At 45.8% G+C, this 22,153-nt stretch overlaps 2 protein-coding genes across 12 annotated transcripts in view; one reads left to right on the top strand and one right to left on the bottom strand.

The window, feature by feature from the left end:
• The window catches only part of PLEKHG4 (pleckstrin homology and RhoGEF domain containing G4), a 45,733-nt gene extending 30,722 nt beyond the window's left edge, over nt 1-15,011 (top strand). For 4 of the 7 annotated variants that reach the window (XM_034425644.3, XM_034425646.3, XM_087877143.1 and 1 more), the window contains 10 exons: nt 127-249; nt 1,294-1,488; nt 1,973-2,772; nt 3,519-3,768; nt 4,298-4,387; nt 4,492-4,716; nt 4,982-5,152; nt 5,622-5,799; nt 11,684-11,800; nt 11,890-12,458. In XM_034425644.3, coding sequence (XP_034281535.2) covers nt 127-249; nt 1,294-1,488; nt 1,973-2,772; nt 3,519-3,768; nt 4,298-4,387; nt 4,492-4,716; nt 4,982-5,152; nt 5,622-5,799; nt 11,684-11,800; nt 11,890-12,341 — 2,601 coding nt within the window. In that variant the 3' untranslated portion in view covers nt 12,342-12,458. Of the gene's footprint in view, nt 1-126; nt 250-1,293; nt 1,489-1,972; nt 2,773-3,518; nt 3,769-4,297; nt 4,388-4,491; nt 4,717-4,981; nt 5,153-5,621; nt 5,800-11,683; nt 11,801-11,889; nt 12,459-13,476; nt 13,656-13,884 lie in introns of those variants that run through there. The other 3 variants (XM_034425645.3, XM_087877144.1, XM_034425647.3) reach the window with 2 other exon arrangements.
• The window catches only part of KCTD19 (potassium channel tetramerization domain containing 19), a 57,668-nt gene that overhangs the window by 5,368 nt on the left and 30,147 nt on the right, over nt 1-22,153 (bottom strand). For 2 of the 5 annotated variants that reach the window (XM_034425648.3, XM_034425649.3), the window contains 4 exons: nt 20,388-20,573; nt 19,641-19,795; nt 19,374-19,475; nt 18,779-18,915 (listed from right to left, as the gene is read on the bottom strand). The exons of 1 other annotated variant lie outside the window; for it this stretch is intronic. In XM_034425648.3, the coding sequence (XP_034281539.2) occupies nt 18,802-18,915; nt 19,374-19,475; nt 19,641-19,795; nt 20,388-20,573 (557 nt within the window). In that variant the 3' untranslated portion in view covers nt 18,779-18,801. Of the gene's footprint in view, nt 1-18,122; nt 18,258-18,778; nt 18,916-19,373; nt 19,476-19,640; nt 19,796-20,387; nt 20,574-22,153 lie in introns of those variants that run through there. 2 more of the 5 variants (XM_060681520.2, XM_060681519.2) reach the window with 2 other exon arrangements.

The raw sequence follows: 22,153 nt of genomic DNA on the forward strand, positions 1-22,153 counted from the left end.
TGAGGGTGGCTCTTTCCCTGGGCTTCACGGCCATTGCCTAGCAATTAATAGCCCACAGCTTGAGCCAGAGGGGCCATTCTTGTCATTGACCTACCTGAGCCAGCATTTTTTGCCTCCTTTTCTCAGATCTGCAGCTGGATCAAGAATGTTGGTGAAAAGCGCCTCTTGGAGCTGAACAGCCTGGACGATTCTCTGGATGGGCTGCTTCAGGCCAAGAGGCAGTTCCAGGACTTGGCACTTATGGCAGATGTGAGTTCTACAGTCCATGCATTCTCCCTCCCTCTTATATAGTGTTCCCTATATTAAATGTAACAATAAAGAATATAATACAACAGGACATTAAAATGGTATAAAACTCTTGAATAAAAATAATATTCATAAAAAAGGAAGGAAGGAGGGAGGGAGGGAAGGAGGGAAAGTTTCTGTTGGGAAGGCTGGGTGCAGAGGTGAGGTTCAGTAGATGCCTTCAAGTGCTGCTTCTAGGTACCTCCCAACTTTCTGGGGAGAGCGTCGTAGAGCCCCCCACCAGCAGAGGCACCATGTGACTCCCTGGGGTCTGTAACAGGGCCTCATTGTTGAGCTCAGGAACAGGGAACCTGGTCGTAGCTTGTTTAGGATCTTTGACTTCATAACCAAAATCTTGAGCCTGGCTGGATAGCTGACTGGTGGCTTCAGCTGTCCTGCCCCCTGCCTGCCGCATTCTGCAGTTTGGACCCAAGCACATTACAGTCATCTAAACACAAGATTTACCACATGTGAGCATCGACAGCTAGGCTGTTCCTGTCCAGTCATAGTTGGTGTCAGCGTTCCAGAAAGCCCCAACTCCAATTAAAAACTCTGAGGCAAGCATTTCTGTAAGTTCCATTTATTAGAGAAGGTATACTGGCACATCTGGGAAAACCCGAATCTGGGGTTTCCCTCAGCAAATCAAAACCCCAAATACACCTCTTCTTTCTATTTTCTTCATAACAACAGCCCTGTGAGGTAGGTTGGGCTGAGAGAGAGAGACTGACCAAACTCACCCAACCAGTTTTCATGGCTAAGGTTGGACGAATTCACCATTTCCTGCTTTCTAACCTGGTGCCTTCACCACTAGACCAGACTGGCTTTCTTTTCCATACCCCCTCTGGATTTAGCTAATCTTTCTAGAAAATTACAAATTGGCACCTGGAGGCCTTCTCAGGATTGGAATCCAGAGCAGGGCAGGCTGAGGCATTTCACAATCGTTGCCTAGCCTCTTGTCCGTGTGGAATTTCATGCTTGGCTAAGGAGCCTGCTCTGCTTTGCTTTCAGGAGTATTGCCAGAGGGGATGGGAAGCGCTGAGGAGGTGGGACGGGGAGGAAGATCCACTGGCCATGGGACACCAGGCAGGCTGCAGAGCCCAGCTGCAGGAGTACAAGATCCAGCTGCAGGGATTCTGTAGAGAGTTGGAGGCCAGCAGGAGCCGGATAGAGCAGGCAGTTGAGCTCTACAGGTTCTTGGAAGAGGTAGGTTCTTCTGAAGAGATGCAGCCGGTACTTTTCTCTGCCTGCCCTTTTCTACCCTCTCCTGGGGCTGGCAATTAGCCGCCCCTCTTGGCTGGTGAGACCCTCCTGGCTCTGACCAAGTTTCCAAACTCTTGAGTCCCATAAAGAAAATGTGGCGTGACCTGGAATCCAGCTCCACCAGCAGCAGAGAAATTGAGGCCTTGAGGAGGCCCGGGGTTGCCTGTTGAGCTGGGAAAAGCAAAAGTCCCTTTGCCTGGCACTGAGTGCTCCTTCCTGGGCCACAAGATAGGGCTTGAGAGTCTCTTCTTTGGTTTCGACCGTAGACTTGGAATTGCCTGGAGATGTCCCACTTGGGTCTCAAGCAAGCCTTCATCCATGATCCCAGAAGCCTCCCAGGACAACCAGGTCTAGCTTGACAGGCTTCTTTCAGCTCCAAGCACTTTTTCATTTCCTTTGAGCTTTTGTTTCTCTTCCTCCCTTGCAGGCACACAGGTGGGCAGAGGACGGGATGCAGTTCCTTGCCAGCCTCAGTGGGGACAATGGTTCTGCTACTGTTGGGTGTCTGCAGAACTACTGGGAGCAGCACCCAGGCATGAGTGACACCCAGTTCCAAAATATGAAGAAGCTGGCCTGTCTGCTGCCGAGCACTGATCCTCTTAAGAAGTGGCAGCTCGTCTGGTCCAAGTGTCAAAGGACCAAGCTTGGCTTGGAGATGAGGCTAGAAGCCGCACTGAGGATCCAGGAACCACCGGGTCCTCCCAACCTGAAGCCCTCAGAAGAGGGAAAGTCCTGCTTGGCCAATCCAGACAACAGGACTCCTCTGGCCAAAGTCCCCAACATGGCATCTCTACTTGACAAGCCAAGTCTACTTTCCAGATGGCCCAGGGGCGACACAGTGGACCCTTGCAATGGAGCTGGAGAGGGCCTGTTCCAGGCTGCTTGCAGCCATTCTTGTCAGCTGGCTGTTGACACTCAGAAGCCATCATGCCATCTCTGTGATGGGGGAACCCCTCTGGAAGCCCCTTCCTCTGCACAGCTCATCTCCAGAAGGAGACTGAGGAAGGCCCGGAGTGTTGATCTCCCCAGCTCAGAGGGACCTCGGACTTGGGCTGACCCCAGCCATTGTGGCAGCAGCAGAGTCTGGATTAAAGGCTTGGAAGTCAGCAGTATGGAGTCGGTGGGTGGGCCCTGGGAAGGCCAGCAGCCCCTCCACTCAGCTGCCTGCCATCCACAAGATGATCAGAGACAGAGGGGCCTCGTGCCAGAGGCAAGGAGCTGGAGCAGGTGGGTTTGGACTGTCTTCCCCAGTCATGGCAGTTGGTCTGTGGCTGTGGATTGGCGTGCACACAGCAGGAACCTGGTCTCAGAGTCATCCCAACTGCAGAGCATGTTGGCCCTGGTTTCTCAGCACAGCCGCTGACTGAAGGGGGAGGAAGACTGCGGCCCTTAATGCAAGAGTCTGTGAGGAACCATTTGGAAGAGTTTAGGGGGAAAGAATAAGGGTCTAGCATAGATGGGTAGGGCATCTGGCAGCTTTAACATGGGGGAGAAGCCTCTGTGTCTTGTTCAAGAAGTTCGGTTCTTTATTTGTATGGTATCTATTGATGTCAGCATCTTTGCGTCTTGCCTAAGTCTCATGCAGTTCATGGTACCCAAGTAGGTGAACTTGTTCTTCCAGGGACAACTGTTGGCCTCTTCCTTGTATTACATTGTCCACATCTTGCTGAGCCCTGAGCATTTCCTGAGAAATGCAAAAGACCCCCAAGAACAGAGCTGCCTCCGGTCCATGGAAAGGATTACAGCAGATGCCAGTCTGGGAATGTGTCTTTCCCCTGTTTCTCCCGTAACGAAGGCTGGCTGGCTCCAGTGTTTGACGTTGGCTGCCAGCTTGTGACTCCATGATGGCTCTTCAGCTTTAAGGCTCTTTTCTCTTGACCCTTGGAGGTGCAGATGACCTACGCAAAGGTCAGATACAGCGCTTTGATAGGCCTCATGCCAAAGGACACTCTTCTTCTTTTTCTGTATTGCAGCAAACCGCAGCACATCATGGAGGAGATGGTGATGACAGAGCAGGAGTATGTGCGATCTTTGCGCTACATCCTTGACAATTATTTTCCTGAAATGGAGCGGGTGGACCTGCCACAAGAGCTGAGGGGAAAGCGAGGCGTCATTTTTGGGAATTTGGAGAAGATGTACAACTTCCACAGCCAGTATTTCTTGAGGGAATTGGAGCACTGTTGCAGCCATCCTCTGCGCGTCAGCCATTGCTTCCTGAGACATGTAAGAAGGGAAGGGGGTCTTGGGTGGAGCAGGTCTGGCCCATCACGGTGTAGAGGAGAAGGTGAGCTGGCGGCTGTTCCGGATGGCCCAATCTAGAGCAAATTTGCAGCCCAGGAATGTCCCTGAAGCATGCCAATAAAATTGATTTTGAGCATAAAAGATTGACCCTTCATGTTATTCTTGCCACAGAACAAATGAATTATGCAGAGAATATCTGGTTTCCATTAGTAGAATGTTAATAGGTATTCATAATTATTAAAGTTCAACCCTCCCACAGGAGTGTCTCTGTCAGGCCTATCATAATAGTTACAAGGATTTTTGTGGAATTGGAGGCAGGTTGGAGCAAGTCAGTAATCCTGGTAGAATTAAACATGTATCTTTTTGTCTATCCTCTACCCACCTCTGTTCTTTTGCTGGGACACAGAGTGATGGTGGTTGCCTTTTCCTCCTACTGCCTGAAAAGGTGTCTTGGTACCTGGAGGTGGAGAGAAGATCCTCGCTTAGTCTGTGTTTCTGTCCTTTCTTGTAGAAAGACCAGTTTGGGATGTATGCCTTGTATAGTAAAAACAAGCCCAAGTCTGACTCATTGCTGGCCAGTCAGGGGAATGCTTTCTTCCGGGTAAGTTGGTCAAATTCCTCCCTGAGAGAACGATGGCTGCCCTGCCCATTGTTCTGGGGGCCTGGGGGCCCCTTCCTGCTGAGACCGTTCTCCTTGGCCGTCAGTTCAAGCAGATGCAGCTGGGAGATAAAATGGACCTGGCCTCCTACCTCCTGAAGCCCATCCAGCGCATGAGCAAGTATGCGTTACTCCTCAAAGATCTCATCGGGACGTGTGGGGAGGCCCAAGAGCAAGAGTTGGCGTACCTGCGAGCGGCGGAGCAGATGGTGCGCTTCCAGTTGCAGCATGGAAATGACCTCCTGGCCATGGATGCCATCCGCAACTGTGACGTATGTATTGACCAAGCGGATGTGTGCACAGGGCTATTGCGTGAGGCAGCTGCTGCCAGGCTTCTGCCTCCACAAGCCAGGGGCCAGGAATTCCCCTCTCAGGTGGGGAGCTGTTGGCAGCAGCAGTCCCATGAAGGCCATCCCTTGCCAGCATGTGGAATTGGGCCTGGTTAGGACCTCTGGCTTCATCTTGCTCATCTTCAGTTGCACCTGCCTTCTTCTGTGGCTCCCAAAGAATAACTGACCTCCTGGCTCCTCTGCCTAGGTGAACCTCAAGGAGCAGGGACAGCTGATGCGCCAGGACGAGTTTAGCATTTCTCTGGGCCGAAGGAAGTACCAGCGCCACGTCTTCCTCTTTGAAGACCTGATTCTCTTCAGCAAGCCTAAGCGAGTTGGGGGTGCCCTGGATGTCTACATCTACAAGCGTTCCTTTAAGGCAAGGACTTCTCCAGGGGGTCTGCCACAGTGGGTGTAACTGAGCGCAGTTGGTAGGGTGGGCTGCACAAGAGACAGGCAAGAGAAGGCGCTGTTGTCTCCAGCCCCTTGTGCTTGGGTCACCGATTAAGACACACTGTCTTGCCCCTGGATGTGCGGGATTTCCCACGGCCAGCTTTTCTGTGATTTTCTAGGTGGATCTTCATATTTTGTGACCTTTTGAGGGAAAGATTTTCTACCTTGTCAAGTGGGCTGGAGCTGACTTTCTCAGAGCACTTTGCCTGGCTCACAGCTGCTCAGTGCACAGCCTGTCAGGCTTGCTGAAGGGATTAAGGCAGGGGTTGCCTCACAGACGTCATGGCTGCCTTGTCCTAGACCCCCAACTCTGTTCCCCCACGGAAGTTGTCCCTGGCCCCACAGGCAGCCTCAGCTACATCATGCACAATGGATTCTCATCTTTATCCCCGCAGATGGCAGAAATTGGCCTAACAGAGAACTCGGGGGAGAGTGGCCTGTGCTTTGAGATCTGGTTTAGAAGGTGGAAATCCAGGGACACCTACATCCTGCAAGCCAGCAGCCCAGAGGCCAAGCAGGCCTGGACAAGTGACATCACCAGGATCCTCTGGGAACAAGCTACCCGCAACAAAGGCCAGTTCCCACACAGCCTCTCCATTTGGGTCCCCATAAGGAGTGGGGCTCATGAGAGGAGTCCTAGGGAGCGGATGGGGGTCCCATTAGTAAGATCCTTAGCCAGAGCCTGCTAGGGCCTGGGGGGAGGGGATGTGAGATAGCAGGGTGGGTGTCCTGTGCCTTGGCCGGGTGAAGGAGAGTTTCTCATGCCAATAAGTACCAAAAGGAGAGCGTCCACCTCCAGGTTCGCCTCTTCTGTTAAAGGCAAAAGTGCTGCCCTTGCCATATTTAGGCATCCCCAGGACCGCTAGAGAAACCTTTACAGATGGTTTTCTGACTTGTGGAAGCACCTGGGACGGTTTTCACAGGGGGAGAGAGAAGAGGCTATTCTGGAGGACAAGGCTGTATGTCCAGCGTGCAGGAGGGAGAGGCATCCAGTACAATCCAGGGATTGTAGTTTCTTTGCACAGGATACAGGGAACAAACAGGAAACATTAGAAAGTCTTTATATAGAAATACGATTTAGTGGCACTACAGGTCCTCAGGTTCTGCCACACATTCAGCAAAGTTACAACAGCACTGAACCCTCCTTGGAGTTCTGGTCGCTCTCAGTGCTGGGGCGCCTGGCTTACAGTTACGATGTTGCAGTGAGAGATGCTCCATGGTGGTTCTCTCCAATGTTCCCTTACCAGCTTCCCACACACAAAGTTAGTGAAGAGCCGGAAATTGCTCTTGCTGCTTTTGCGCCCACCCCTGCTCTGTAGCACCCGTTTGTGGCATGCCTACCTTTCATGGGGAATGTGTTGCCACGAGTAAAGCTGGTGAGCTAGACTACATCGAGACTGGACTAGACTACTAATGCTCCCTATAGGTCTACCTGGTAATGGCCACAGCATAGTAGAGAAGGCCAGCTGGATGCAAGAGGGGTAAATTGTAAGGATCACACAGGAATGAGAGATGAATAGTCTGTAAGTGGAACTAAGGCAAAAGAGGACGGGATCATAGAGCGGAATGAAGATGGTCTGATTATGTGGATGGCAGCTGATGAGATCCTACCTAGAAGCAAAGGTGTAATTATAAACAAAAGGGCCGTGTGACTCTCCTTATTTTTTTATTTTTTTTTAAATTTGATTTATATGCCGCCCTTCTCCAGAGACTCAGGGCGGCTTACAATGCGTTAAGCAATAGCCTTCATCCTTTTGTATATTTTATACAAAGTCAGCTTATTGCCCCCACAACTGGGTCCTCAATTTACCTACCTTAGAAAGGATGGAAGGCTGAGTCAACCTTGAGCCTGGCGAGATTCGAACCTGCAGTAATTGCAGGGTGCTTTAGACCACTGTACTACCAAGGCTACTTATTTGTCCCCCAGTTCACCTGACTTTCCTTTGGAGTTGCTTCTCCTCTGGAATCTTTGCCAAGCTTTTGTGGTTACCCAAAAGCTAATTGCTTGAGGTGGGGGGGAGGGCTTCTTAAGGGCTCTGGATTTATTTTTTTATTTGTTTGTTTGTTTTACTTGCAGTTTTTCTTTAACAACCTTATTTAACAATATTTTTTTGTGGATAGTGTAATGACTGGGTTAACATATTTTTCACACAGTGCTCACAGTAATAATACAATTACATATACAGGATTTTTATCTTCCAACTTCTAACCTTAATGTGCTCATTATAATTATAATATATTCTTTTATATACTTATTAACTCCTAGCATTTTAATATCACTCCAATGTGATATCACTCCAATGTGCGTTCCACCACATTTTCAAAATATCAACTTTCTAAATACCAATGAAACCAGTTGTCAATAAAATTTAATCAGTCCCAAGATTATATCTCTAAGTCCCCTGAATTTATAGTCTTTGAAAACTATATTTTCCAATATATTTTTTCATCCTGTTAATCATACCTTTAGAAATACCTAGTCTTAGTCTTCCACCTCCTAATCTTAATATATTTATATTTATAATAAATTATATTATATATCTCATATATATTATAAATATGCTACTATTTTTCCAATTTAAACTTTCCACTTATTTCTATTGGTTTTCAACATTGTTACTATATTGCAACATATTATATTTCTATCCATCATCTCTCAGCCTTTTTAGAATTTCATCATTTATTGATTTTTTGGTGATTCTTTTATGTTTCTCTCTTGGAATTCTATATGTCTTTCTAGCATTATTAAACAAACTGATTATTCCCTCTGTCTTACCCTTTATCTCCTTCTGCTGCATCTTTTGAACATCCATAACCTTTTCATTATTTTTGAAAGATCTTCCTTTTCCCCCTCTATTCTATTATAAACTCTTAAGGGATTGTTAATTTGATTTTTAGTATTTATCATTGCTGTCTTTTCAGTATTTTTATCTGCTTTTAACTTATTTTTATCTTTTGGTAGTTTATTTTGCATTGTCCCCTCCACCACTCCTTCTAATTTCTCAGCTATCTTCTCTGTGTTATATTCATCTTTTCCCACCATTTGTTGAGAGCCTGCTCTCATCTTTAACTTTAAATATTCCCATCAACTTCTTATAATTCTTTGTCACTATTTCGAACATTTCTTCATAAAACTTAGTTGTCTCCTGCTGGGTCATTTTGTAACAAGTTAATATACCTCTAATATCCCAATATCTAAAAACTAAAAAAAAAAAACCGTTGTTAATAAGAATTGGTCAATCCCAAAGTTATTCCCCCAAATATTTATAAATCTGTGCTTTTCAGTCTTTATAATTCCCAATTTACACCTTCCCAATTGTCCAGATTTAAAAATCTTATTTATCTTTTCTTCTTTTTCTTTTTTCTTCCCTGCTCTTCTGTCACTTTTCTTCTTTTGCTTCTTAAGATCACGTAATGCTAATAACCAAAATCCAACTTAGCCCACCAAGTTCCTTCAAATCTGCTTTCCAGTGTACTGTTCCAATGTAGAGTTTTAGTGTTTAGTTTAATTTGCCTTCTGAATCTTCAAAGAGCTCAGTAAATATTTCCGAGCATCCAAATTGCCTACTGAAATAAAGTCAAGGTCAGGTAGCTTTCCAGATGTTTACTTTCCTTTGAATTTTACACATTGCAGTAATCTTACTCCTCCAGTGGATGGCTCCCCTGCTCCCTATTCCAGCATTTCACAGAATGTAAAAATCAGAAACAGCTGATTGTCATCCAGTCAGGGGAGTTAGAGATAGAGTTTAGAAAAGCGATTTCCCAATAGTCACTTTTCACAATGTTATTTAGCTTTTCCAGGCTTTCCATGTTTTAAATAATCCTTTAGGTTTTTCTTTTACTTCTAAATCTTTAATCTTCCTCTTTAGTTTTTAGTTTTTAATTTTTCTCCATAGATCCAATTGCCACTTTTTTAGCATTTGGAGATCATTTTTGGAACTTCTAACTTAGGTTAAATCTCTGAGGTAACAGTTGGAAATTTTCTCACCCAGTTTCTTTTTTTTATTATTTTTAAAAAGTTTTTTATTAATAATACAAAATTAAAAAAACATTGGACATAGATATGACATCACTGGTTCCAAACATCTTCCGTCACTTTACAATAATATTAATACTCATATAAACATATAGTTCTTAAGCTTTGTTCACTATTTAAACATAATATGATATGATATTAATACTTTTCCCCTTATTTCTGTATATTTATTTATCTCTTAAACATACATTTATCTATAATAACATCTATATTTTTGTTCTAACACTATACATTTGTCTTGGCTACCCTCTTGTTATCTATCCAATCATAAATTTGTTCCCAGATTTTGTAGTACTTAGTTTTGTTTTTATCCTTGAGTTCCAAAGTGAGTCTGTCCATTTCTGCACAGTTAAAGATTTTCAGTAATATTTCCTCTTCAGTTGGAATATCTTTCTCTTTCCATTTTTGAGCGAAGGCTATTCGTGCCACTGTGAGTATATGCAGTAGTAAATAATTTGTATCTTTCTTATATTTTCTTTCTATAATTCCCAGTAGGAAAAATTCCGGTTTGACTTCTATATTTGTTGACAAAATTTCTTCCAGCCAGTTCTTAAGTAAATTCCAAAATTTTTGCGCCTTTGGGCATTCCCACATGTGGTAGTAATTCCCAACGGTCTCTCCACACTTCCAGCATATTGAGGATTTACCCTTATTCATTTGTGCTAATCTTGTGGGGGGGGAGGTGCCAGCTATAGAACATCTTATAGAAGTTTTCCTTGTGGGAAGTTGCTAGTGTGATATTTAATTTTTTTCCCCATAAACTTTGCCAATTGTTCAAATCGATATTGTGCCCAAAATATTTACACTAAATTATCATCGTTTCTTTCACCTATTCCTCAATCATATCTTGTTCTAATAAATATCGATATAGTTTACTTATATCTTGTCTTCCCTGCTAAATAAAATTTTATATAATTCTGATGATTCTTGTTTTATGCCCCATTCCTTTTTATCTTTGCTAAATTTATTTTTCTCACCGTTTCATTGCTCTGTCCACACACTGCTCCAGCACAAAATCTTAGTTGTCCCAGTTGTCCTAGCTTGTGACTGACCAAAAATGGCCATCGTCCCTGCTGCTGTTCAGGAGAGTTTTCTTCGGATCAACGAGGAAATTGCTGTTTCCTCGCAATCGACCAAGCGCCTCTCCTTTCTTCACCACCCCTCCAGGGTGGCTTAACTCCGTAGGTCTCCCAGCAAGCAGTTGCCGGCTGCATTTCACGGAGCCCGGAGGAGCTCCACTATTTTATTTATTTATTAGTTAGATTTATATGCTACCCTTCTCCGGAGACTCAGGGCGGCTTACAATGCATTAAGCAATAGCCTTTTGTATATACCTGCTTAGTAGGGCTTTCGGGGCCCCCTAAGCGGTGTTCTTTTTTATACAAAGTCAGCTTATTGCCCCCACAATCCGGGTCCTCATTTTACCTACCTCGGAAGGATGGAAGGCTGAGTCAACCATTTTCCAGCTGTTCTTGCCGCAACGTCAGCCAGAAGTCTCCAAGGGCTCTGGATTTGATCAGGAGCCTCAACCCAACTCTACTTTTCTCAAAAATCAGCCTTCATCCCACCAGGCCACCACCACTGTCCTGAGCCCTCAAGCTTGATCAGACAAGGCACAGTTTTGCATTGGCCTTATTTTCTTTATTTTGGCTTTCTTTCTTGATATTGTAGATGTATCAAGGAGAAACAGACACTAATTCCTCTGTGAAATTAACTATTTTAGCCTGATAATGATGCAGGTGGCCCTCAGCTAAGCTCTAACCCAGCCCTCTTGGCATCTGCCTAGCCGTCTAATTGTTCTCCTGCTTCTTGGCTTAATTATCTCCATATTGCTTTTGATAATGTGGCTGCGTATCTTTCCAAAAGTGTTGCTAGGTATGTATAGCTGTTGCTAAATTCCCCTAAAAGTGAATTAAGGCCCACCAAACTCCCAGGGCTTCTGCAACTGCCACCTTCTTTCTCGTGCATTCAGATCATCTCCTTCTAGAAGTATGCCCTTAGTCGACCAATATTATGCACGCCTCCCCCTCTCCCTCTTTTCCGTGGCAGCCTTGATCCCCTGGGCCTACATCTCTTCAGCAACCCCTGACAGCCCCTTCCCCCTTTTCTCTGTGGTTCCTATAGCTTCTAAGGCCATTTCTGCTTCCTTTCCCACATGACAGGATAACAGAATTCTCCATTCTTGCAGACTAAGAAAATATTCACTGCTGTCATCTAGATAGTTCTGGGTGTGTAGGAAATTCATAGATTGGGACAGTTGCGTGTTGCATTCCAGTGGAGGAGCAAAACGGAAGAATCAGTCGGAGAATTTGGAGGGAGGCTGCACTCCCTGGAAGGATTGTGATGGAGTGGGGGAAGATAATTTAGTTTGATGTGGGGGGGCATGGGCACTTCTTAACAATTGGCATTTCTCCCCATCAGAGGTCCGCATGCAGGAGATGTTGTCCATGGGGATTGGGAACAAGCCTTTTCTAGACATCAAGCCTAGTGAGGCTGCCATCCACGACCGAGCCATCAATTACATTATGAAAGGCAGAGGTGGGTCCCTCCCCAACGTGCTCCTGCTGTGTCCTTTGGCTGCCCAAGGCTGCACTGGTCTACATGATGAATTCCTCTCTTTGCGGCAGGCGCCAGGACCCGGGCTTCCATTGCGGTGTCTCTCTTTGACCATGCCAACCCTTACAAGAGATCTCCAACCACTCTGTCCACTGGCAGCCCATCCTCCTGCTCAGGGATTGGGCCTCTCAACCTACACATGTACCTGGATCAGACCTTGCTGCCTACAGTGCTGCCCACCAACCTTCCTTTAAGGGCTGGGGTCTGCACTGAGGAAGATGAGATTGAGAACGAGACAAGCAGTCAGCCCTCTCTGAGTATGTATGATCCATCTTTTTCTAGCACCGTCTCAGAAAGTATTGTCCACCAGGAGATTTCCTGGAACGTTAGCCTAATCGTGCAACTCCACCAGCTGAAAGGAACTGCCAGGTGCTGTGGTCAACCAAGGCCCGGTCACTCAGCCCCCCGTGAAGCAAACCATCTCAGTTCCCAATCTCTGCCTTGGAAGCCGCAATCTCCCTGAGCACCTTCTGAGCAGCCACTTCTCAAAAGAGCAGGAAAGAGATACTGGGTGACTTATTAGCTGATTGGACGCCTTGGGCTAAAACTTAAACATGGGTTAATAAATGTTCATCTAACATTGTGTGCCCCAGATTCTAGTTTTATGTCATGGCCTGGTTCCAACAACATGCTGATCCATTTAGTCCCATGTGATAAGCCCAGGGAGGGCTTCTGGGTGAGCTGCTTTCCTCCAGGCCCTTCAGGTGTATCCGCCAAGGTCACATCATGTGAAGCCAGAATAGAATCCAAGTGACTTGCAAAGCCCAGGGCTGGGACAGGAAGGTTATCGAGACCCTCTGGCAGAATTGATACCAAAGACCTGGCACTTATTTTGACTTGTGAGGTGCCAGCAAACTGACTGGGCAGCCCTTGTCTGCAACCCTCAGTTCCTAACAGGAGGGCTAATTTTGTTCCCCACTTGCCACCGACTCACCAGAGAGGCACTAGGTGCATAGATGAGCAAGCCTGGCTGAAGGGAGATCAGCAGAGATTTCACAAGGGAAGAGAAAGTCAGAAGCTACATGGGTGGAGGTGACCAGGTTGGTGCTGCATTTTTAAAAGCCTTCGAGAAAACTCATTGCCCAAAGACTGTGTGGATTGAGCAATTGCGGCATAAGATTGCTTCCTTTTACACTGCTAAGAACAGAAACAAAGCCTAGGAATAAACATGGCACTTTCTCAGTGGAGGGAAATGGAAAGTGGATGAGCAGTGGGCGACACTGCTTTTCTGACTAGTTGATAAATGACCCTGGGAGAAAGCAGCAGCTGGCCACAGTGGAGGCGGCGCTGATCCATTTCGGATGGTCAAAAGGCCAAGCTGAGCTTTTTGAGCTGGGAAGCTGAGACATTTTTCCTTCACGCTCAGTGCAGTTCAGTTTAAGAGAGCACGGGGGGGGGGGGGAACCAACCTTGACTGTGGTGGATGAAGCCCCTCTGGGCACGAAGACCATTTGGAAGGAGAAGGTGGCTGAGGAGGGAGGAGTGTAGGCGCTAGGGAAGGCGCAAGGACGGGGGGATTGCAGGAGAAGCAGCCCTTCTTCCAGCAACTGGAGTGTGTGTCTTCTCAACGTGCCCAGAGTTTTCTTCTTTCCCTTTAGCCACAGAGAGCTCCGAGTCCTCCCAGGGCCTGCCTGGAAGCGGCTCCAGCAGTTCTGACGGCTGCCTTCACAACTTGTGCGAGGACTGGAGATCCCCACTCCCTACAGCAGCAGACTTCTCCTTAACCTCCAGAGATATGGAGAAAGGCTGTTTCCCCAACAACCAGTATGTCTCAGCGGTAAGCAAACAGGGCTTGGCAGGCCAACCCAGCCCTCCTCCCGAGAATTCTGCCCCCATGGCTGCTGCGCGGCATAGGGTGAGGGTGGTCCGTGCAGACCACCTGCAGGCTTCTGGTGTGCTGAGTGGGCTTGCATCTTCAAGGAACTGGTGCCTTGCTAGCCAATGCCGACAAACTAGGGCAGCCCAGGCATTTCCCTGTGCAACTCCCAGATGCTGCTGTCTTGCAGATTTGAACGCAGCCAGAAAAGAAGGAAGCCGATTGCTGGGCAGACCCCTGGACGCAGATGCTACGAGGGCCCCTACAGGAGGGAACTGGGGTCCTGTCCGCCTCTTCTGGTAGTCTGAGAGCTGGCACGGGGAAGCAGCAGCAGCTGAGAAAGGGGGGTTGGCGGCTCGAATGGGACCCAAAGGCCAACTGGGGTGGCAGGGAGTGGGGAGAAGTGCAAGCAGGAGAATGACCCCAGCGCTTACTGGCTGGCTTGGTTTCCACGCCTGGCAGGTTTTGTTCACACAAAATTTTCAGTAATTATATAAATATATATATAATTATTTCTGTATGAACCTGAAATCTTGTAATCTAGCTTTCTTTCTTGCCTGGTGCTTACTAATGATTTCAAAAGCAAGTTCCACAGAAAGCGAAGTGCCAGGTCACCCCACTTGCCTTCCTGTGAGGTAAAAAAGCAGCTTGCATTCTTCTGCTTGGCAAGATGAGATCTTCATCCTGCACTTGAAGAAAGGTTCATTTGTTTCCTCCATTTCTCTGAATCGGGAGCTGCCCCTTTGGGAGTTTTCTGTGATCCTCTAGTTCAATAAAGGCACCTCTGACTCAGCCCGTTGAGCTGATTCTTTTGAGAGTTCAGTTGATGCACCTTCTCTAGACACTGTTAGGTTGTTTGTTGAGCATACAGAAATCTAGGAGACAACTAGAAATGCCTGCTGTAGCCCCTCCTTCCCGTGCATCTCCTGTCTTTTTGTTAATCACAACTTTGTTCCATTCACATGCTATGAATATGGCTTTTATTTTATACATTTATTTAAGAATTAACATTTGACATTAACATCTGAGAACAGATATCACAGCTATTTGGTGCAATATAGCATGGAGAGCCTCTGTACAGGATTTAGAAACATCAGAAATATTTTCTTCTTAATCTGTTACTGGCTTTTATAGAGAGTTTACAAAAAAACTGAAGAAAGCTTAGACTAAATTTTGCAGGAACACAGCATCTCACATATTTCTGGAACTCCTTGATTTTGGTTATTTTTTAATTATTGTTACTGCTAGAAATAAAGTCCTAATATATAGTTGCCACCAATATTATTTTTAAATCTCAATAAAAAGTTCTTTCTTCCAGTTGTTTGACTGCATGTTTATTGCTAAGATTAGAATCAGAGTAGAGGTGGAAGGGACCTAAGAGGTCTTCTAGCCCAACCCTCTGCTCTGACAGAAGACCCTGGCCTATTTCAGACAAGTGACTGCCCAGACTCGTCTTAAAAACCTCCAGTGAGGAAGGACCCACAACTTCTGAAAGCAAGCTGTTCCACTGGTTAATTGTCCTCACTTTTAGGGAGTTTCTCCTTAATTCCAAGTTGCTTCTCTCCTTGATTAATTTCCATCGTTTCTTGTTTTGCCTTCTGGTGCTTTCAAAAATAAGTTGACTCCCTCTTTGTGGTAGCCCCTCAGAAGTGGAAGACTGCTATCATTTCACCCCTAGTCCTTCTTTTCTCTAGACTCCCCATACCCAAATCCTGCAACCATTCTTCATATACATTAGACTCCAAGCCTTTAATCATCTTAGTTGGTCTTCTTCATCACTGTCTTCCCTATTTTGAAGTGTGTCTCTTTTTTCATGATTTTTATTTGTTTTCCTCTTAGAGCATTAAGAATTTAAAAATTTCTAAAGAATTAAAATGTGTTTTTTAATTTTTTAATTGAAAATAAATTTTTAAAAATTGAAAAAAGTTTTAAATTGAAAACAAATTGAAAATTGAAAAGATTTAAAAATTGAAACAATTTAAAATTGCTTAGTGCATTGTAAGCCGCCCTGAGTCTCCGGAGAAGGGTGGCATATAAATCAAATAAAAAAAATTAAAAAAAAATTAAAAAGTTGAAAAAAGCTTTTAAAAAGTTTAAAAATTGAAAGAAAATGAAAAATTGAAAAAAGAAATTGAAAATTGAAAAAGAAAATCATTACAGTCTTCATGACATCCAGATAGATGCTGTGTGGGATAAAGTTGTTGAATTGATACCTTCATCTCGGGGCAGATTTGTAAGCCCACAAGATGTAGAAAGATATTCCAGCTGCCTTAGGGCCTCGGGTGCCCTCATCAGGAGGATGGGCGTGTGCCAGAGAATCCACTGGGGGGCAGGGGGGGGGGGCTTATGTGCAAATGAAAATTCACAGACAAAGACCTGTTCTAAATCATACAGGGGAGAAGATGCAAGTCCTCTGAAATGGAGGCTGCTGAATAACAACCAGTTTATGGATTTAAAAAGTGACATATCCTACATGCTCAATCACAGGCAAAAAATACACATCACACATTTGTTACAACCCCTCTTTCTTCCCTCCACCATTCAGTTACTTCCCTGAGGATGTTTTGAGGCATTTGAGGCGATAGGCAAACAGAAGTGTAGAGCTCATCCTGAGGGTGGGCTTTACGTTCTTGGGAGGAAGATCGTCCTCAAAGATTGGGAAATCCCACAAATGTGAAGCTGAAAACATAACTGCAAATAATTTTCACAAGAAGTAAAATGGGAGGAATCTAAAGAGGCCAGTATGAGGCAGAGTTCCCGTGAATGTTGAAGAGATGGAACAAGGAAAAGGAGTCCCTAGAAATTGAAGGAACTGGCTGAAAAAATAAAGCTCAAAATAAGTCAAGATCAGGGGTTTCAAACTGGCGGCCCGTGGACCAGATGCAGCACACACAGGCAATGCCCACCCCAGGGAAAACATGGGGAAAATGTTGTGAAACGTGATGACAATGTGACGCAGCGAGTTTGACACCCATGGTCAAGATTGTCAACAAAAGTAAAATTTAAAAATGTAATATTTTAAAAAATGACCTTCCGTAGGTTAGAAAGTCAAAGACAGTGCAGGTCTGCTGGAAGTGGAGAGAGGTGATGTTGAGAAGGCAGAACCCAGAGATTCGGCACCTGTTTTTTCCAGTGAGGAAAATGAAGCTGTGGCTGATTGTGGTTGTGCCACTGGGGGGAGGAGAGAGCCAGCTGCTGAGGATGTACCGGGGTGGGGGGGTGAGAGAGAATTTCACTATAGGAACCGGGGTTGGGTCTCCAAGGCAAAGGGATTGTCTCCCATGCAGTTGCTCAGGAAGGCGGTGGCAGAACCTGTTCCAGTCAACTTGGGGCAGTCCTGGAGAAGGGCCTGGAAAACTGGGGAACAGCTCACCTCACCCCCATCCTCAAAAAGCAGACGAAGGGAGGACCTGGAAAACTACAGAGCCACAACTTGGTTTCTGTCCTCCGCAAAGGTCTTCAAACAATCTATCGACACCATGTTTGTGAGCACTCGGATAAGCATGTTGGAATCGATAGGAGCCAGCATGGACACCTCACAAATTGTGCCAGATTAACCAGCTTCTTCTTGCTATACTTTGGTAGGGTCTAAACTCCCACTAGGGCTCCCAGTTGGCTTAATGAGTGCACCCAATAGCGCTCGTTAATAGCTTCAGTTCAGCTGGGAAGGAAATACCAATAGAGTGCCTCACAGCTCTGCCCTTGGTGCTATGCAGTTTAACATGATTCACAAAGGGAAAAAAAACTACCACCCTGGTCACAATTCATTTGCAATGGTCATGTTGGTCCACGCAAAAAGGAAACTGACAAATGGTTTTCCAAGTTCTAGAGTTCAACCAGTACGAAATGGAACTGCCTGTCCAATTGTCAGGAAAATTCCCAGGTGCCCCTCTTGACTCCCGGATCTGTCAGTGACTTAGGGCTAAAGTGTAACAAATCCCACAATCGGCCCCGGGAGGATATCCAGGAGCTAATGGAGGACCACTGCAGAACAACACCAGCTGCAGCTTCAGTATCTCTCTCTAGACCCCATCCATTCATGGCACTTGCTGTCAGGCCTGCTGCAACTTGGACCTCTAAATGGAAACGATTCTTGATTCCATTTGTTGAGAAAGGTATAGTTTTACCAAGGGCCTTGCAATAGTGCATAGCCAGAACTGAGACTTGTATGCCCAAATCCCAAATTCAACATTTCCCTCCCATCCCTCCCCCACCCTCCAAGGTTCAAGATGTTTTGAGAATGGTCACTTCAGGTGTAGGTTGGTATGCAGCTGCGTTCTTCTCCCAGCTGGGTGACCTTGAAACTGCGTTCTGGGGAGATACAGCAAGGGGGTGGGGAGTACAGCTCTCCACAACAGCAATCACTTTCACTTTGCCCCAAGCAGCCCCCCTCCCATCCACCCTCCCCATAGTTCATGGCAGACTCATCGCATGGTATCGAAGCACAAGCAAGAGTGAGATGGCAGCCGACACGTGCGTCCTGCCCCATGCAGGATAGTGGCCCTTGCAGAAGTCTCAAGTGAAGTCATGGCCACTCTCCCTCTTGGCCTTGACTTGCTGCTACTGAAGGACCTGAAAGGCAGATAAGCTGGTTTCTCATACATCCATGCCACTATTCAAGCAGGTCTCAATAACGCAGGCCAGGTCTTTACACTTGTCCACCCCCATAGACCTGAACTTTACCAGCAGCAGGAGGAGACCGAGGCACCCAACGATGTGGTCCTCTGGGCTCAGGACCTGGCCCACTGGCTTAGAAGGGACAAGCCTGTTTTGTAAAAACCAGCAACTTAAGAAGCCCTAGTTGGTTGGTCCCCTTATCCCCCATTCTCCCACTGTGGGACACCTGGGGCACTCTCTGGCTCGTCTCCAACCTCATCCTGACATACTGAATCAACTGATCTTCTGATCCAGCTTCCAAAGAGATCTGAAACCTCTGAGAGTTGAACCCCATAGTGGGAAAAAGCCAGAGCAGTGGTCCTCCAATCTCCTGTTCCTCATTGTTAGTGCTTTCATATACATCATATACATTATCATTTTAATTTTATTAGGTTAATTTCAAAATGAAAAAGAAACTTCTAACAAACTGCAGCCAAAGACTTCAGTTTTATTAAGGGTTCTGTAAATATTTTTCAATAACAAAATGTGAGAGTGATTTAAAGTATCCTTTTTTAATAAGCAAGTTAACGCAGCAGCTGTATTTCCAGGCAAAAGGCAGAGTGAACTGAAAGGAAACGGAGAGGCTCGCTTAGCAATTTCTGCTGGGTCAAAGGCCACACCTCAGCCTCCCCCCTTGGCAACAGCCGCACAGATGGCCTCCTGGGGGGGCAGGGATGTTCACTGGGGACCCCCGTTTCATTCCCTTTTCGGGGAAGATGTCTAGAATCGCAGCGGGAGGGGTTGCTTCCCAGATGCATGCTCATCAGAGCAAAAGGCCCACCAAATGACATCTCTTGGTGAACTTTGGATTGCTAATGGGGTGGTGGGGTGTCCAGCCTGGGCATCCCTGACCTGAGATCTGGATGTCAGATCCCTCACGCGTGCCTGTGGCTGTTCTCAGGAAAGGAGGGGAGGGGGTCTCACAATGAAAGCAAGGCCTGCACTGCAAATGTGCATTTATCTGCCCCCTGCATGTGGAAGGCCACGATAGAGGATGGAAGCACCGCTATCATTCGCACTTACTTCAACCCACTTCAGCAACTTCTGATAAGAATGGCCATCGGCTTTAAAGGGCGCTGAACTCAGGAGCTCGGCCACAAATTCCTTCGCCGTGATCTGCAGGTGCTGTAAGAAATGAGGGGACTCAAACTCCAGAGCTAAAACCTTGCGAGGCTGAATGGCGCTGAAAGAGCCCTTGGGAAGGAGTGGCTCGAATGCCGGAAAGGGCAAAGCTTGCTCGCCAGCCCAGCCAAAGCATCTCTGGGCTGGAGGCAGAAGATCCCTTCTTACCCACAACTGCCGGACCAGAAGCTCTACTTTGGCAGTGGTTTCTTTAGGATCCTTCTGTCTTATAGAATCCAAGATGACATCCGTGAGGAAACCATGGCACTTCTGGGCATAAAAAATTTCTTCTTGTGTTAATGGAAAGTTCAGAAAAACGACATCTGCAAGAGGAAAGAGACTGAGACCCTCAACTCCTGCCTTCTTACCCAGCTCTGAGCTCTGCCTTCTTCACCCCTTTCAGCCTTTGAGCTGGAAACAAAGCCCATGGCATCCTTCCTCCTCTCCTGGAGCAGGGAGGGTGGCTTCCTTCACTCAGAATAACTTGGCCCCAGGCGAGCTGCTATTATAGGCAACATGCTCAAAGGACAAGTGGGATCCAAATTACCAGTTTTGTATTGGATAATCAAGTTTTTCTCCCTTGAGAGAAAGCATTGCTGCTGATAACTTCAGGTTGGGGGAAAAAGGCTGAAATGGGACAATAACCCAAGAGATCATCAGGACCGAATATCTGGATCATTCCAGGAATGTGTCTGGGAAAATGTGTCCTGCTGTCCTCCTGATCTTTTGACCCTTCTCAGAATGGACTCACAGCATAACAACCAAGAAGTCCAAGGCATAGTAGCATGAGATTTTAGCATGATGTCTTGCTGGGGCGGGCAGAAAATGAGATTTCCACATTTCTTTTGGGATGTTAAGTGTGTACAGTCTGGCCTAGGATGTTACCCACACACGCAACTGCAGTCAAGGGCCTACCTTTGTCCACTGGGGGTGCCAGGGCACAGGCCAGAGTAAGGTCTTCAGTGCCCGTGTTGTAGAGAACGCTGCCTTCGTGAAAAACGCAGGAACCGTCGCATGGCACAATGGGAGGGTGCTCAACCTTAAGAATCAAGCCCCTCACATCAAGGGCTTGGCAAGGAGCAGTTTCTTCAAGAGCTGTTCCTGCAGAGCATGAACAAAATAATTCCATGGGTGGTTTGAGCAAGGCAATATCTCTATGACTACAGTACAAAATCTCAGCCATTGCCATTGCCTGGTGGCTCAGCAGACTAAAAGCATTATGATTAACACCAGCTGTCTGCAATTACTGTAAGTTCGAATCTCACCAGGCTCAAGGTTGACTCAGCCTTCCATCCTTTCTAAGGTAGGTAAAATGAGGACCCAGTTTGTGGGGGCAATAAGCTGACTTTGTATAAACATACAAAAAGTATGAAGGCTATTGTTTAACGCATTGTAAGCCGCCCTGAGTCTCCGGAGAAGGGCGGCATATAAATCAAATTTAAAAAAAAAAAAGAATGCCCCCACTGTGAGAGCCTAACCAGGTTAATCCCATTTCACTCTGCTTCTGCAACAAGATTTTAAACAGCTAACAGCTAACAATTCGTAAAATATTTCACAGATAGGTCCCGATGGCTTACACTTACTAAAATATACATGGCAGTAACATTGATATTACAATTTTAAAAAATACGTTAAAAGCCTAATTTGTTTACAGAAGCAGAAAGCCAGAAAACAATAAAAGTGTCTCTCCTAGTGGTGTGCTAAGAAGGAAAAGTGAAATTCCTTGGGCCAAAGTCTGCAGTTGTGACATGCAAGGCTTTCTTCTTGGAAACCATCTGGTCTACTTTTGCAGCAAATGCGAGGCATTCAGAAGGATCCTCAAAGGGAACGGTTGGGAGGAGTGAAGCAGCAGATGGACAGATCCTGAAAAAGGACCATGGACATTTCCATGCATGACAGTGGCAGCAACTCTCCAAATGCAGGAAGGAGCCCAGTTTTCCAGAAATCAAAGGCAGAGCAGATCATCTGCACCAACAGAACCCAGAGACAGTTTCTAGGCTCTTATAGATGAAGCAGGTTGTGAGGGTTAGGGGAAGAGAAGCAGACAGGAGGATGGGGAAAAAGATCCTGAAGTCACAATCTCAAATAAGACTTGTGCACTATAGAAACTAGGTGTGTTACTGAAATTAGTCCTCTAAACATGCTCAGTGAAAAACCAGAAAAAATACTGGCCTTTGTTGTGGTAGACACTTATGTTCAGAACATGAGAATTAAAAAACCCAAGAAGAGTTTTAACTCTGTGGTAAATATGATTCAATGAGCATAATGCAGACATGATGGAATGTTACCCATCACTGATAGGAACCGAGTGAAACCACTGATTCAAAAGAATAGCAATCAAAGAAAAGAGCAGTTGCACTGCATATTAAAAATGTGTGTTGTTCTTTGGAAATCCAAGTGAATAAACTTGGCAATGCCACAGATAGAATCGGATGGAAAACAAGTGAAAGAATGAATAAAAGCAGTATCAACCTTGCAATCTGCTATCACTCACCTACCCACCCATAGAAATATGGATTATAACAAGCAAATGAAGGTTCTTCATCTTAAGTGATATAGATTTAATTGCTCTGACAGCTGTCGGGACACAAACTCTGCCAAGCATGATCCTTCCAGGAAATTTGTCAGTTGTTTTGCTGATAGAATTAATTATTTAATTAATTAATTGCTCATAGAATTAT

Source organism: Pantherophis guttatus, chromosome 11 (genome assembly GCF_059756535.1).
Source record: "Pantherophis guttatus breed Tessera chromosome 11, ASM5975653v1, whole genome shotgun sequence".
Classification (NCBI taxonomy): Eukaryota; Metazoa; Chordata; class Lepidosauria; order Squamata; family Colubridae; genus Pantherophis; species Pantherophis guttatus.